The sequence below is a fragment of the Puma concolor genome, chromosome C1 (assembly GCF_028749965.1).
Source record: "Puma concolor isolate L17-30 chromosome C1, mPumCon1.1.hap2, whole genome shotgun sequence".
In the NCBI taxonomy this organism is placed as follows: Eukaryota; Metazoa; Chordata; class Mammalia; order Carnivora; family Felidae; genus Puma; species Puma concolor.
In genome coordinates this window covers 29,307,442-29,324,507 of record NC_141674.1, presented here as the reverse complement: position 1 = coordinate 29,324,507, position 17,066 = coordinate 29,307,442, and the positions used below count along the sequence as shown (strand labels likewise).

The 17,066-nt window shown below is 45.5% G+C and overlaps 1 protein-coding gene across 7 annotated transcripts in view; it reads left to right on the top strand.

The window, feature by feature from the left end:
• The window catches only part of INPP5B (inositol polyphosphate-5-phosphatase B), a 48,505-nt gene that overhangs the window by 17,642 nt on the left and 13,797 nt on the right, over positions 1–17,066 (top strand). For 5 of the 7 annotated variants that reach the window (XM_086716506.1, XM_086716512.1, XM_086716508.1 and 2 more), the window contains 8 exons: positions 9,398–9,494; positions 11,196–11,363; positions 12,497–12,598; positions 13,390–13,504; positions 13,865–13,981; positions 14,860–15,047; positions 15,621–15,776; positions 16,544–16,655. In XM_086716506.1, coding sequence (XP_086572632.1) covers positions 9,398–9,494; positions 11,196–11,363; positions 12,497–12,598; positions 13,390–13,504; positions 13,865–13,981; positions 14,860–15,047; positions 15,621–15,776; positions 16,544–16,655 — 1,055 coding nt within the window. The remainder of the gene's footprint in view (positions 1–9,397; positions 9,495–11,195; positions 11,364–12,496; positions 12,599–13,389; positions 13,505–13,864; positions 13,982–14,859; positions 15,048–15,620; positions 15,777–16,543; positions 16,656–17,066) is intronic. The other 2 variants (XM_086716507.1, XM_086716505.1) reach the window with 1 other exon arrangement.

Below are 17,066 nucleotides of genomic sequence, written 5' to 3'. Positions count from 1 at the left end.
ATAACAGCAGGCCATGCTCTTAACTACCGTCTTCAATCCCTTATTAGCAGTTCTGAAGTCCTAAAAGCTCCAAAGACTAAAAAAAAAAAATTCTATAAGTTTGGCCCAAGCCCACTTTGGCAGCAAGACTCGCTTGAACTGACATGAGACTATTTATAGGCTTTATTTATCCCCCCACACTTTACTACTCCTACGTCGCACTGTGGAAATATCAAAGTGTTTGATTCCTCAGTGTTGCCTCAGACTCTGCTGGGGGGTGTTGTATTATATACAGCATAGGTCACATATTAGCTTTTTAAGATCCCCCAAATTCTGAATTCCAAAGTACGCTTGGCCCCAAGTGTACAAGTGTTCGAGATCAGAATGGTGGATCCGTGTTAGGCACTATTGCTGCTTGAGCTAAGGAAGGAGCCTCCAGGGGCAGTGTTGTCTGTTTAGCCAGGCATGGGAGAAGGGTTTTGGTCCTGTAAACTATACAGTGCAATGCACAGGATTTGCAAGAAAAGCAAAACACTTCAGCAGTTCTATACATCCAGACCAAGCTGTTACCATGGTTGACCTACTTACTAGGTAGCCTCTTACAGGGAAATGGTTTCAATTGTAGGTGTGAAAGGTGGTCATCAAGTAAGCACCCAGAAATGACAGTGAGCTTGATCTCTGCCTTGTGGCTCTTTGTTCACTGTGTGTTTGCTCACTGCCTAATATGTTCCATAAATTGTGGTAAGCCCAGGTCCACAGAGGAAAAAACATCAGCCCCTGCTCCCAAGGAGCTTGTGGTCTAGCTAAAGAAGTAAGACAAAAAGAGGTGAACACAGTGGCGGTTCTATTATGATAAATGCCTTGATTGAGGCAAGCACTAGCTGTATGAAAATACAAGGAGAGGACCAGTAGAAGACCTTTTGAAGGGGGTGAACACTGAGCAGAGTCTGAAAGGATGATGTCTACCACACGAAGGTGGGATTGAGGACTGGTTAGGATCAGAGGTGGGGTGAGGAGACAGCATCTAAAGAGAAATCGTGGGGCACCTGCATGGCTCAGTCAGTTAAGTGTTCGACTTCGGCTCAGGTCACGATCTCAGGGTTGGTGAATTCGAGCCCCACATCAGGCTCTGTGCTGACAGCTCAGAGCCTGGAGCCTGCTTCAGTTCTGTGTGTGTGTCTCTCTCTCCCCCTCCCCTTCTTGCGCTCTGTTTCTCTCTCTCTTCAGAAATAAATAAACATTAAAAATAATAAAAATAATAATAAAGAGAGAAATCGTTTTGGTGTGACTGGATGGGGGTGGTGGGAGATGGGGCTGGAAAGGGGGTCTGGGTGAATTACAAAGGTCCTTGTGTGTAATACTCATAGGTTTGGGGTTGATTCGATAGTTGATAGAAATTATTGTGGGAGGGGCGCCTTAGTGGCTCAGTTGGTTGAGCATGAGACTTTTGATTTTAGCTCAGATCATGATCTCACAGTTCGTGGGTTTGAGCCCCAAGTAACTGCTTGGGATTCTCTCTCTCCCTCTCTCTCTCTTCTTTCCAGCTCACACATGCACGCTCTCTCTCTCCAAATAAACTTAAAAAAGAAAAAGAAGTTATTATGGGAGTTAAGGCACAGCAATGACCTCAGATTTATGTTTTCTTCTAGATGGTGGCAGAATGGACTGGAGTGGGGGTGGTGATGGAGGCAGGGAAATCATTGAATGTGCTTTCCAGAAATTGTAAGGGCCTAATCTCGGGCATGACAGTAGGGATAGGGAAGAGGGTCAGGTATAAAAATATTTAGGAGAGAGGATTTATAGGACTTAGGGAATGAACATGGGAAGAAAGGAAAAACCCAGATGTCATCTGTTAGATTGGGTGACAAAGGATTGGAGGTCTGAGGTTGGAAAAAGGGCAGAATAGGAGTAGGGAAGCAGAAGAGGAGGAAGAAACAGGAAGCTGTGGTTGAGAAGGAGCCAGCGGGCTGGGTGATGGTAAATTTGGTAAAGAGCTGCTGATAGCCAGCCGCCGTGCTAGATCCAGGGGAGAAGAGATCCCGAGAAGACTGTTCTGTGGCTGGAAATCCCCCAGGTCACGCCTTAAACTTTCCACGCATAGAGTGAAGAATGAAGATGTTCTGGTCGTCGCTGGGCTGGTTCCTGCAGCAGACGTGGTGATGTAGGCCTGCAGGGCGATTTTCCAGTACACTGCCCACTCATGGGCAGAAGCTGAATCCATAGGGACGAACCACCTGTCCCCAGGAGATGTTCTTCCAGTCTGGCCCTTCCTAGGAACTTACAAAGCCTTTACTAGGAAGCCCCAAAACAAGATCCTGAGTCCTTAGCACTGACATGCAGAAGCAGAGCTCTAACCCATATTCCTTAATTTGCCTTTGCTCATTGTAAAGTATAAAGATATTTATACTGAAGTGCCTGCTTTATAAGTGAAGAAACTAAGACCCTAAGAGAAGAGGGAACTTGTCACACAGGAAGATAATGGTACAGCTAGGCTTCAGCTTAAGTTTCCGGATACTTGCATGCATTTAACACATCGAGTACCCACTCTGCTGCAGGTGCTGTTCCAGGTCCCCAGGAAATCGCATAAAGACAAAGCCCCTGCCTTGCAGAGCTTACGTTTTAGTGGGGATAGTTTCTGATAAACTGATGAATACTCACAAGATATAATGTCAAATGGTATTAGTACTAAAGGGAAAAATTTCACAAGATTGTGGTTCCCAGACTGTGTGCTGAGGTATCTGGGGCTCTGTGGTGAATTCACAGGGACACTGTGTGACTTGTAAAAGTTCGAAAGTCAGCACATAGATACTTGAGGTCTGTTCTAGCTCCAGGTAGTTTACAGTTTCAACATTAGATGGTGCCGCATTCCTTCTGAGGACATTGTATCAAAAGGAAGGTGATGGGGCGCCTGGGTGGCTCAGTTGGTTAAGCGTCCGACTTCGGCTCAGGTCACGATCTCGCGGTCCGTGAGTTTGAGCCCTGCGTCAGGCTCTGGGCTGATGGCTCAGAGCCTGGAGCCTGCTTCCGATTCTGTGTCTCCCTCTCTCTCTGCCCCTCCCCCGTTCATGCTCTGTCTCTCTCTGTCCCAAAAATAAAATAAAACGTTAAAAAAATATTTTTTTTTTTAAAAAAAGGAAGGTGAAGCTGGGTTTTTGGTGGTTGCTGTCATCAAAAGCAAGTAGGGGCCTGGGGGGCTCAGGTGGTTAAGTGACCGACTCTCAATTTCGGCTCAGGTCACTATCTTACGTGTTCAAGCCCCACACCAGGCTCAGAGCTGACAGCATGGAGCCTGCTTGGGATTCTCTCTCTTCCTTTCTCTCTGTGCGTGTGCCCTCTCTCAAAATTAGTAAACTAAAAAACAAAAAATACAGGGGCCAGTTGACCATCCAACTTCAGTTCAGGTCATGATTTCATGGTTCATGAGTGAGTTGGGCTCTGCACTGTCAGTGCAGAGTCTGCTTGGGATTCTCTCTCTCTGCCCCTCCCCTATTCTCTCTCTCTCTCTCTTAAAATAAATAAACTTAAAAAAAAATTACCATGCAAAAATCAGTGTGGCACGTTGTATGTGGTGTCCAATCGGATTCCAAAGTTTGAGAGGTTGTACGTACCCAATAGGCACACACATCTCGTTAGTAGGTAATTGTGGTTATTTAAAATGAAACAAATAGTATTTTTTCCTTCTATTTATGTGTATTCGTTTTCAAACTGCTACTTAAGTTGTTAGGCCTTAAATACTTAGTAATTTATTTGGCCCTAACTACTTGAACAGCTCTATTAGGTATTTCTTTTGGCCTAGAGGCTCTTTGAAAAAAATCACTGCGACAGGAAGGGTGCTGTGAACAGAGGAAGTTCTGGAGAAAGGGGATAGAGTGACGTGGGTGGTAGGGTGGTAGAGAGAGGGTCAGCCTCCTGATGTCTGAGCAGAGGCCGGAATGAAATGGAGTGAGTAATGTGGAGATCTGAAGGAAAAGCATTCCAGGCAGAGGGACCAGCAAGATCAAAGTCCCTGAGTTGGGAATGAGCCTGACATGTTCTAGGAACAGCAGAAAAGGAAATGGAGCCAGAGCAGACCGGGTGACGTAGAGCACGGTGGATGAGGCCAGAGAGGTGTGAAGGCCAGGTTAGGTAAGGAGCTAGAGCTCTGCTGAAAGATCTAGGTTGGAGCATGGAAATTTGGGAGTGGTCAGCATGTAGGTGGTTTTTAAAACTGAGACTGAGAGGCACCTGGGTGGCTCAGTCCATTAAGTGTCCGACTTCGGCTCATGATTTCATGGCTTGTGGGTTCCCACATCAGGCTCTGCACTGTCAGTGTGGAGCCTGCTTGGGATTCTCTCCTTCCCTCCCTCTCTGCCTCTCTCTCTCCCTCTCTCTCTCTCTCTCTCTCAAAATAAATAATAAATAACCTTCAAGTAAAAAATAAGACTCTGAAACTGAGATCACCTAGCTGGGAAAGAGTGTAGCTGGAGAAGTGGTCATGCCAGGACCTAGCCTGGATTCCTTCCTGGGGGTGGGGGTGGGGTGCATGGAGAAAAGAGGAGCCTTCAGAAAGTAAAGTGGGGGGGGGGGGGGTGGAGTGGTTTCTATCAAGTGCTGCCGAAGAGAGGTTGAAGTGAGCTTAGCTGAAAACCGGGGAACTGACCACTGGATTTGGCGACATGAATGAAGCGTATCAGTAACCTTAACACAGCAGTTTCAGGGGGAGCCATGGGGAGTCATGCTCTACCTCCTTGAAGGTAGAGTGTTCACCTACAGTATTTGAACTTCTTCAGAGCAGATTTGTCTTTTCCTCTCCACGTATTTTTTTATTCAGTTATTTGTAGTGCTATGGACTGATGGCTGTTTCTTTTATACTTTGAATTATAATCCAGTATTGTTGCTCACATTGTTCCAGCTGTGACCATTGGAGCTCTTTCAGTTGGCTCCTGTGTTCATTTGACATACTCCCCTCATTGTGGGTGTTTTAATTTAATTTAATTTATTTTTTTAAATGTTTATTTATTTATTTATTTATTTATTATTTTTTTTGAGAGAGAGAGAGAGAGAGAGAGAGAGAGAGAGGGAGAGAAGGAGAGAGACAGAGGTTACAAATCAGGCTCCCCACGGACAGAGAGCTGACGTGGGGCTCGAACCCATGAACTGTGAGATCATGACCTGTGCCGAAGTCAGACGCTTAACTCACTGAGCCACCCAGGTGCCCCTGTTTTGTTTTGTTTTGTTTTTTGAGTGCTTTCTTGTTTTCTGGCACTACAAAATGCTCCATCTTGTATATTTCCTACCCCAGACCTAAGATAACCGTATCTCAAGGAGCCTCGGTTCCTTTTATTGGCGAATAAATGGTATTAGAAACCAGGATCTGGGTATTAAAGAGTGGTCCTTGCTACTGGTGGGTCCTTGCTTCTAGGCCCTCTTAGCTGACGGAGCAAGGAAATGTATGTGTGTATACTTACACGTGTGTGCCTCTGTATTTCTGCATGTAACCATATGGATCTATGTTAGGTAAACATGAACTCATGCTGCTATCTCCAGCTCTAATCCAGTACCACATGGATCATTCTAGTCTCTTCCCCTTCCAGGTTTATCTGGAACCTCTTTACCCCTACAATGAGACACCCAACTCCTGCAATCCACTACCCGTTTTCTTTCTTTTTTTTCTTCTTTTTAAAGTTTATTTATTTATTTTGAGAGAGAGAGAGAGAGAGAGAGAGAGAGAGAGAGAGAGAGAGAGAGAAATTCCCAAGCAGGCCCTGCAGTGTCAGCATGGCGGGGCTTAAACCCACAAACTGTGAGATCATGACCTGAGCCAAAATCAAGAGTTGGATGCTCAACCAGCTAAGCCACCCAGGCACCCCTCCTCTGTCTGTCTTCTTAAGTGTTAAATTCCAGGATCCAGGTATAGTGACTTCACAATTGTTAACCCATATCCCCGTGGGAAACAGCCTTTCAGCTAGAGTATAGTGCTTGCATACAGTTGATTTTGCCTTTAGTCTTACAGGTTCCACTAATTTCCAAAGTTACTTAGGTCAGCACTTTTTTCTTCTGTCCACTTCATTGAGGCTGTTCATACATTTGTAATATAGTTAGATACTTTGTCATTTTCTGTATTTTACTCCAGGATCCCCTGACCTCCAAAATGATTTTTTAAATTTGCATACATTAAAGTTCACTCTTTGTGCTATAGTTCTAGGAGTTTTGAAGCCTATAGATAGTGTCATGTATCCATCATCACAGTTTCTTACAGAATAGTTTCATTGACCCAAAAAGTCCCCTGTGCTTCCCTCACTGAATCCTTATGCACCCACTGAACACTTGGCGACCACTGATCTATTTACCATCTCTAGAGTTTTGCCTTAACCGTGATGTGATATAAGTGGAATCCTACAGTGTGTAACCTTTTCAGAATGGCTTCTTTCACTTAGCAATATGTGTTTAAGACTCATTCATGTCTTTTGGTGATTTGGTGACCCCTTATTTTTTATTGCCGAATAATATTTCATTATGCGAGTACCATAGTTTGTTTATCCAGTCACCTATTGAAGGACATCTTGGTTGCTTTCAGCTTTTGATGAGTATGAATAAAGCTGCCGTAAACATTTATGTGCAGGTTTTTATATGGACATAAAACTTCAAATCATAAGTATCTAGGAGTGGGATTGCTGGATCATATGGTTGAGGCTACGTTTAGCTTCGTAAGAAACTACCAAGCTGCTTGCAGAGTGGCTGTACCTTTTTCCATTCCCACAACCAGTGCATGAGAGTTCCTCTTGCTCCACATCCTTGCCAGCAATTGGTAGAGTCAGCTTTTTGGTTTTCAACCATTCTAATAGGTGTCCCCGTATGCCATTCACTAAGTCAAGTACCTTGGCTGTCTAAGCTTTAGAGTTTAATGAGAGTAAAGCAAGAGAGGTAGGATACAGTGGGGAATTTGGGTCTCAGAGATAACTAGCTAACCATGGGGTCATAGAAGTCTAGAAACAACCTGTTGTAGTTTCCTTTCTTACTTTTGTTGTATGCCGAACACAATGGGAAGATGACCCGAAACATTCCAAAAGAACACTACAGACTTGAGCTTAGATGTTACGTATTTATATAAGACACATAAGGGATCCATATTCACCCAGTATTTTCTTTTGAATTGTTGAGTGATTGAACTGCTGGCTGGTATGTTGGATGATGGGGATGCAATGATGAATAAATCAGACATAGTTGTGTCCCCAGTAAGCTCACAGTCTAACCAGGGGAGAAACAGTTATAATACACAGCAATTTAGGCTATAATGAAAGACGTACGGGGAGCTGTGGGAACACCAGTGGAAGGGCATCTGACCTTATCTAGGAGTCAGAGATGGTGGCATCTTAGAAGAAGTGACCTCGGCTCCCTCTCTTTCTGCCCCTCCCCGGCTCACTCTCTGTCTCTCTCTGTCTCTCAATAATAAATAAACGTTAAAAAAAAAAAAAAAAGTGACCTTGGAGATGTGGTCCATAGCAGGGCTTGGCTAAGTACAGGCCATGGGCCCAATCCAGCTCACTGCCTGCTTTGTACAGCCTGTGAGCTAAGAATAGTTTTTATAGTTTTAAATGTCTGAAAAGAATTAGAAGAGAATAATTTTTTGTGACATTTAAAAATTATATAATCCTCAGATTTCGATGTCTATAAATAAAGTTTTATTGGAACAAAGCCCTGCTTATGGCTCCTTTTACCTTATGCCAGCAGGGTCGAATAGTTGTGATGGAGACTGTACAGCCTGCAGATCCTCGGCCATTTACACTCTGCCCTTTGCAGAAAAGTTTGCCAGTCCCTGGCCCCAGGATGGGTAGGAGTAAGCCGTGTAAAGCAGAATGAGGAAGAAGGAAGTGGGTTTCTGATGGGATCATGGTATAACTGCAGTAACTTTAATATACTTAGACTGTGGCAGTCCAGGGGGCAGGGAGCCAGAGGACTGTGGTGAAAGATGCAGGTGGACAGGTGGGCAGGAATCAGACCAGAAGGAGACTTGGCAGCCATATTGGGAGGGTTGGGTTTATCCAATGGGAAGCTTTTAAAAGATTTTAAGTGATGTGATTAGCCTTCCTTTAAAAAAAAAAAAAAAATCCTCTTGCCACAGTGTAGAGTTTGGGTCAGAGATGGAGGGGTGAGAAAGGAGGCCAGGAGACTATTAATCAGGTTTTTGAAGTCATTCCAGGGAGATGCTGGTAACATCGAGCTAGTAGGGTGACATTGGAATATATTGATTTGAGAGGCCTTTAGGAGGCAACATTGAAAGGCCTTAGGAATTGATTGGAGGTACTGAAATGTAATTATTTTCGTGTTTCAAATTGTGTGTGTGTGTATGTGTGTGTTTTCGACGCTGAAGTTTGTTTTTTTCTGGTTCCTGTGAATGCATGGTTGAAAATCCATGTTTAGTAATAGTCTTCAGGGCAAAATTCTTTCGTGATGTTTCATCCCTCCAGTGCTCCTGGTAACTTGTGTGTTGAAGCAGCATCTTTCCATGGCTTCTCCATTGCTGTTTTCTGTTGACAAGAGATTTGGCTTTTTACTTATTTATTTTCTAAGTAGGCTCCACACCCAGCGTGGAGCCCAGCCTGGGGCTTGAACTCACGACCCTGAGAACAACACCTGAGCTGAGATCAAGAGTCTGACACTTAACCGACACAGGCCACACAGGCATCCCACCGATTGGGCTTTTAAGGAGCCAAGAAACTGTTGGCAGATTAATTTTCCTTTTCAGGTTTATCTTGGTTTAACAACTGTGTCAAAGTATTTATTTATTGAAAGTCCTTGGTTTGCTGTTTGGTTTTGAGGCAATTTGTTAACAATGACAAGTGCTTCCCATTCTCTAGAGCACTTAGACCCTTTCCAGTGTTAGATCTCTGACCCTTGCCTCTTTCCTCCTTGATGTTCCCCTTGGAGTAAATGGAGTGATATCACTATCTTATATTTCATAATATGCTGTGTGGCTTCCAAAGTTCTTACATGTCAACTATTTGATCCCTACAGTAAACCTGTGAGAAGGGCAGGGTAGGTCAAGTCACTGACATTAAGAGAGATTGAAGCCTTGCCCAAAGTCAAGAGGTCAGTAAATAGTAGAGCTGGTGGTGGAGCTTAGGTCTGCAGATTTCAAAGTTTTATTCTTTCTGTAATGCACTCTTGTCTCCAGGAAAAGGGAGTCAGACCAGTGGGATATTTATGTTTTCAGAAGTAAAGATCTCTGGATGAAATGCTTGTTTTTTCTCCCTCCCTCTGTGCTCTGGGAGCTTCACTCAGACACCAGCACAGACCTTTCCTATGCTTTCAAGAAGTATGTGGACAACCAGTGATTCCTAGACTACAATTTGAGAAGTGGGGGGTCTGTATATTAAAGTATATGTAAGTGTGTTTTCATTCCCTCAAGTGTGTTTTCATTCCCTCCCCCTCCCCTTAGGTGTTTTTGACTTTGATGATTCAAGGTCAGATGGGAAAGGCATGCTTGTGGACCAAAGCTCTTGGGGTCAGGATACAGCAGACAACTTGCTCACAAGGTAATGCACTCTCCCTTCATTTGTGTCTCTTAGGGCCACAATTTTCCTCATTATAGAACTGAGACCATTACTGTGCATGATGTAAGTTGTCCCAGGGTGGCTGGCTTAACCAGTGGTTAAGTGGTTAACAAGGGGTTGGACACTTCCTGAGCATTTACTGTGTGTGCCCTGCACTGTGCTTTTACCTGGATTATCTTATTTTAGCCTAAGACTTAGGTTCCATTATTTTCTCTGTTTTACAACTACAGAAACAGGTGAAGAAGAGACTTTATAGAATGTTCCCAAGATCCAGACCTAGCAAGTAGCCCATCTAGAGTTTGAAAGTGGCAGTATAACCCTACCTTAGAAATGTAGAAGATTAGAAACATTTTTATTTCTCCTTCCCATTCTTTTAGGAGTTTCCGGACTCTGAAGATACTTTTTTTCCACTTTTATGTTCTCTTCTTTTTTTCTGACATGATATTATATTTAGCCTGTACACCAGTGCCCCCTACTGATTGTAGCCGGAATCTCATCTGGTCAAGGTAGATTAAAAACTTGTTTTGGTCAGTATTTTAATTATGCACTGAAGCAGTAGCCAACAATCCCTGAACTTTATTTATTTTTGTTTGAGTTTTATTTTTTTTTTTAAGTAATCTCTATACCCAACGTGGGGCTTGAACTCACGACTCCAAGATCAAGAGTGGTGCACTCCACTGACTGAGCCAGCCAGGTACTCCTGGAATCCCTGAATTTTAAATGATAGGTAGATCTGTCATTCTCAGCTCACTTATAATTAGTATGTACTTGATACAATACCAGATACTTGTAGCTATTTATTCAGTGTCAGAAGTTGTTGTGGGTGCTTCATATATCTTAATTCATTAAGTAATCATCAACAAAAGTTTCTGTGCTGTTATTAGGATTATGTTAGATAAATGTACCAAATTTTGCTTAACTTAAAATTTTTTTTGATGTTTGTTTATTTTTGAGAGAGAGAGAGAGAGAGAGCGCGCGTGCGTGCAAGTGGGGGAGGGGCAGAGAGAGGAGACACAGAATCCGAAGTAGGCTCTGGGCTCTGTGCTGACAGCTTAGAGTCTGACATGGGGCTCGAACTCACGAACTGTGAGATCATGACCTGAGCTGAAGTCAGATGCTTAACTGACTGAGCCACCCAGGCGCCTCTATTTTGCTTAACTTTAAATGTTGGCATTTGAATAATTTTTAGTATGACTGTTAAAACTGTACAAATAAAAATGAAATACAGATTTTCTTGTTCTCCTCTTATTTCTGATTATTCCTGTGGAATAGAGATACAGTAGAATTGTCAAGTCAAAGGATCTGGATAGTTTTATAGTTTCTTTACATGAAGCATTAGGGTCTAGAAAGAGCACCGTCAAATCTGGGTTCTAATCCATACTCTGCGACCATCCAACTGGGTGGACCATTGATGATGCTAGGTCTCATTTTTCTTATTTGAAAAAGGAAGGGATTAGATCAGTATGTCTTCAAGGTCCCCCCCGATCTGAGATCTCTATCAGAAAATCTCTGGACCAATGTGCTATATGGTTGACAACATGTAAGTTTATTTAATTGCACATAGAAATAGTGTTGTCTTAGTAAATGCATTTAACTTTGGAAACTTCTAGCTTTATGTTCATGTATTTTGTCATGGGGAGACTCATCGGAATATGATAAATTTCTGTTTCTTTGTTTTTCTAGACAGAATAAATCCAAGTCTGACATCATTAACATGGTTCGCTCCTCCACTATCACAGTATCAGACAAGGCTCATATTTTATCAATTCAGAAGTTCGGACTGCGAGATACAATAGTGAAATCACATCTGGTGCAGAGAGAAGAGGATTATACCTATATCCAGAACTTCAGGTAGCTTACTGGGTGGACTGTTTTCAAAGCAAGGTGATCTCTCAGCTCTCTGGAATGTAAGCACTTCCCCCCAACCCCCCATATCCTGGATTTGGAAGCAAATCCTTCTACGGAGTCTCTCCCATCATTTTCGAAATGGTCATTTCCTTTCGCTCTTCACTAGTAGGCATTTATTCTTGTGCCTTTTCTGGCCAGGCATGGTGGTAGGTGTGGTAGAGCGGAAGTGACACACCTTGCAAATAGTTACAGCAATGTTTGAAGAGACATAGGGGCCAGAAGAAGGAAATTTGCGTATCTGTTGGTCATTCCAGGCCTTCGAGTGTATATTTATTTAGTTTTGAGAGAGCGAAAGCACATATGCATTGAAGACAGTCCTTTCTTTGTTTATATGTTTATTTGTTTTTGAGAGAGAGAGAGCCCGTGTGCGAGGGAGGGACAGAGAGAGAGAGAGAGGGAGACAGAGGGTTCAAAGCAGGCTCTGCACTGAAAGCAGAGAGCCCCGTGTAGGGCTCCAACTCACAAAGCACAAGATCATGACCTGAGCCGAAGTCAGACACTTAACTGACTGAGCCATCCAGGTGGCCCTGAAGAAAGTCCTTTAAGTTGAAGTTAGTGAATTGAAGTTAGTGTTTGGTAATCTTTTTAGACAAGATTACTGGAAGTGAAATGAGTAGGGGTTGCAGGATTCTGCTAGATCTTTTTAAATCCGTGCACTGGGACTATAAACACAAGGTAACATTGCTTCCAGGTATATAAAGAGTCACTTATTGTGAACACTGCTGTTGCTTTCCTTCTGAAAGTAACAAGGTACTTCTCCCCCACCCCCACCCCCCACCCCCCCCCCAGTTCCCTAGCATACACAGGATGAAGAATCGTTTTGTGGATTATGGCTCTCTAATGTGTTTCAAAGCTAAACAGGAATGTTCAGAGTAGGCCTGTCCTGTTTGAAGTCCTCATGAAAGCACCAAAGTCACCCTTTGGTGCCACAGTCGTTGGTCTAAGTTAGATGTGACATTTCTTGTCTTCGAATTCCACCCCAAAGAGACTGAAACTGGGCAAAGTCAGCATAGGATGCTTTCCCCTGTCACGTCCATAGTCCTCCCAAGTGACTCATCAGTTCTCTTTGTTGACAGGTTTTTTGTAGGAACGTACAATGTGAATGGCCAGTCCCCCAAAGAATGCCTCCGGCCCTGGCTAAGCCATGGCATTGAGGCCCCAGATGTGTACTGTGTAGGGTGAGTGCCTCTCTTCTCGGTTGCCTCTACATCTCGAGAAAGTACAGCTGGGGTTGAAGGGACAGGGACATGAATGTATAACTGCGTTTTCGCAGCAGGTGAAGGGATTGAAAAATGAGCATGTGCTTAATAACAGCTGCTTCTCCGTTTGATGTTCTTACTCGTGGTAAACAAATTTCCGGCACCATTAAAGTGATGTGCTTGGCATTTAAATGCTATTATTTAATTGTTAGTGCAACCCTCCTGTTAAAATCACTACACCTTGAATTGACTTTCATCACTTAGACATTCAACACTTTGTCAGTCATAAAGCAAAGATCTCTTTTTGCCAGGGAAGGAAGGGTAGCTTTTTTAAAAGCACCATCAGTCATTTTTCCCCCTCCATACTTCTGTCTTCTTACCACTGTCCTGGGCACTATGGATGGGGTGGGGGCAGCAAAGAAGCCTGTATGGTAAAGTGGGAAGGGCCTAGAATTTGGAATTTATATAGACGCAGGCGTGGCCCCCAGTTTGGCATTCGGTGCTTGTGTGAAATAGCGGTCTCGGCTGTGAAATGGAGATGCTTCTAACTGCTTCACAGGCTGGTTACAGAGAGGAAATGGGTGGCTGCCCATGAAAGTGCTGGTGGTTCCTTAGCACTTAGTCCCTTGGCTTCAAGTGTTTATTTTTCTCCCCTCTCGAGGGCCCTGCAGTTCAGCTGGAGAGCCAGGACACATGCATCTAAACCAATCTGAGGACGGGTTGTCTCGCACGCTACCTTTCTCTGTCTGACCGCTTGCTGCTTATAATAGGTTCCAGGAGCTTGACCTGAGTAAGGAGGCCTTTTTCTTCCATGATACCCCAAAGGAAGAAGAGTGGTTTAAAGCTGTATCAGAAGGTCTTCATCCAGATGCCAAATACGCAAAGGTAAGAGAGGGGCCAGTGACCTTTAATTTTATGTTGCCACGCAGGGAAATTTGAAGACCGTTTTGGACTTTTCCTGTGACCTTTATCAAAAGCCAGTCCTAATTATTTCAGTTCCAAGTCCTCCAGAAGAGGCGCTGTGGGTAGGAAAGACGCAGGTCTTGGCGCTGGCAGGCTGTCCAGGTTATCACGTAGCATGTTCAGTGAGCTGAACAGGTGATCACCCTGTGTCCTGTTCGGAAGAAGGAGACGCATTAGCACCCTGAGCCAACCAACTTCAAGACTCCTTTTCCTCTGGGACATTTATTCCCGTTTTCGACTGTGTTTCATGCCGTGACTTGAATGTTTGGCTCTGTTGTCCAGGTGAAGCTCATCCGACTGGTCGGGATTATGCTGCTGTTGTACGTCAAACAGGAACACGCGGCGCACATCTCTGAGGTGGAAGCTGAGACCGTGGGGACAGGAATCATGGGGAGGATGGTGAGGTTTTGGTCGGTATGCTTGGCACACCGGTGGCCTTGACCCCTAAGGTTTTGACACTGCGTGTCCTGATACCATGACTGCACGCGCCCCAGTTGGATGGTGCTGGTATGACAAGATGAACGGGGCGTTCAAGCACGGCTAGATGGAGCGGATGGCTCAGAGGTCGGATTTCAGTGAACTCACCCCATTCAGTTGACTTACCCCATTAGCACGTATCCCCGTGTCCGCTCCACGCCGGAGCCTCTAGCTGATGTGCCCCTTCCGCCCATGAAATATGTTGCAGAGACGCTGTTGGGAAACCAAGATAAAGAAAGAGCGCCAGGGCCGCCTGGGTGGCTCAGTCAGCTGTGTGTCCGACTCTTGGTTTCGGCTCAGGTCATGATCTTACGGTTCGTGGGGTCAGCCCCCCCTTGAGAGAGAGATTCTCTCTCTCTCCCCCCGCTTTCTCTCCCCCCTCCTCTACAAGGTCAGTCCCCCCTTGAGAGAGAGTTCTCTCTCTCTTTCTATCTCAACATAAAGTTAAAAAAAAAAAAAGGAAAGGATGCTGATAACAGGTTTGCAATTTTCTTGTCTTGAGGCTCCCACAGTCCCACTTTTAGGCTCCACTGCAAGAGCTTGGCTTCCTGTGGAGAAGGGCAAGCATGTGGCTTGCCTGTGACTTAGTGAAAAGTGGACTCAGCCTGGCCACTGATCGGCTAGTCGCTCCAGCCAGTGACTCTGGGGTTTGTTTTCTTACCTGTTCAAAGACAGGCAGTCACACTGTTTTGTCTCCCTGTCAGGATCATTTTGAAGAGGAAACATTTTGAGGGTGTGCGGGCGGGAGTGACCGACATGACGAGGTGGCGAGTCGGATTCTGTCGGGCTGTTTTCCGCAGGGCAACAAGGGAGGAGTGGCCATCCGGTTCCAACTCCACAACACCAGCATCTGTGTCGTGAACTCTCACCTGGCAGCCCACACAGAAGAGTGTGAGAGGAGGAACCAGGACTATAAAGACATCTGTTCTCGAATGCAGTTTTGTCAGGCTGACCCAAGCCTCCCCCCTCTCACCATCAGCAAGCACGAGTGAGTCTGGGCGTGGAGCCCAAGCAGTTCACCGCTCCTGCTGTGCAGAGCTGGGGCTCCCCCCTGTTGCGTTGGGAGCAGGCCTCCCACTGCCCGAGTGGGAGCTCCAGCCAGCGCTTGCTTCCACGCGGGTTATGTCCCATGAGATGTTCGGTTTCCCAACTCCTCATCTGGCAGATCTCTGGCATCTTGGTCCCACGTCATTTGTCCCCAGAAAAACGTAGGTTTATTTTAATGCGGGTCTGCCTCGATAAACAGCAGGAGGGAAGCAACCAAAGAACGAGCTTGTCAAGCTTTACAGCAAGCTTCGCAAGGTTTTAGAAGTATGTTTTCGGATCCTGTACATCTGTTCTTTCCAGAAGCATATGTAGTTGAAATCGGACTGCAGTAGTATACCTTCGCTTAGTATTAAACCTCTTGATTCACCGTTAGAGTTGTAGTTACAGCTGCTTAGAGAATCTTGTGCTGATCTTTGTTCCCTTAATCTCTAAAACTTCCCGTATGTCTAAATTCGCGGCATGTTAGAATCCCAGGCTTTACGGTAACACTCGAAGCTTGTGCCACTTCTTTTAGAAAAAGGAAGAAGCCATTGGGGCCATGGTGTCTGCCAGGGAGCACACAGATTCAAGCCTCTCATCCCGCCTGCTGCGGTGGTGGAACTGTCTTGAGCTCACTGGCCTTCTTGAAGCTGACAGGATGGCTTTCCTTCTCCGGGGAACCCAGCAGGGAGTGTGTCTTCCGTTCTGCTGAACCTCCGGCACCCTAGTTTGGGAGGTGGCAGCTTGCATGTCAGTCTGTCTGCTGTGAGCTCGTGGGTGCATTTATCGTGCGTGTCTACTGCTATGCATTCTCCAGTGCCTGGCTGCTGGCTTCAGATAGAGCAGCAGCGGACCTTATGGGATGTGCACGGTCATCTGGGAATGCTTGGTTATCCTTCTCCCAAAGCAGCAGGTGTAATAAAACACCTGCCACACTTCGCACAAAGAGCCAACCAAGGATATAGTGGGGGTTTAACTCAGACTCCCCTGTGAAGGTTGAGCTTTGTTTCAGAGGAACTCAGCTCTAGAAACAAAGGCGGAGAGTGTGTTTTGACTGCGATGTGCACGGAGGCGACATGATGGCATCATCTGGTGCGGGGTCCCTGAGCAATCGACATGGCACCCAATATTTGATCTCTGGTGCCTCGTCCCAGAAGTGAGGTGAATGGTGGTCTTGCTTTTAGACCTGATTAGGCTGTCTTTCCAACCACACAAGAATAAAGTAGTCCAGGACGACTCCAGGCTGTTTCTCATGAAACTGGAGCAAGGTCCCGGAGCCAGCAGCATGTTAGCCGTGGCGTGAAATGGGATGGCAAGAGAAAAGATTTCCTGAACAGCTGGGTCCCTTCCCTCCCAGCCCCCAAGAAGCCGAGTCTCAGGGTGCTCCTGTCAGAAGCACACTGGCGAGGATGGGGGAAGTCCCGCCTAAACTGTGAACTTTGTGCTCTGTCCTCACAGTGTGATCTTGTGGCTGGGGGACCTCAACTACAGGATAGAAGAGCTGGATGTGGAAACGGTGAAAAAGCTCATCGAGGAGAAGGCCTTCCAGACGCTGTATGCATATGATCAGGTACACACAGCCACCTGTGCCCTCTTAGGCAGATGTCCCGCCACTGTGAGGGCACGGGAAGGCCTGGCTTCCCAACCCTCGGCCTCTTCTTCCTCCGCTGGGCAGGCTTCCCTGAGAAGCTGATGGCCTGTCATTTCTCTCTTTTCTGCCTTCCCTCATCCATGGCTGCCTCCCCATCGGCTCTTCCCTCGAGGCTCCTCATCCCCCTTGGGGGCAGGAACGTGTGTTCTCTCTCTCAGTCTCTCTCTCTCCCCCTCCCCTTTCCCCTGGTGCTTGCGTGTTCATTCATTTGTTCAAGAAGGGGCTAAAAGGGTGCCAAGTTTCTCATACAGATCCTTAGTGTGTTTAAGATGATTTGTTAAATTGTTTTCTGAGTGAGCCTCCTCTGCCCCCTCCTGCTCTTCAACCAGA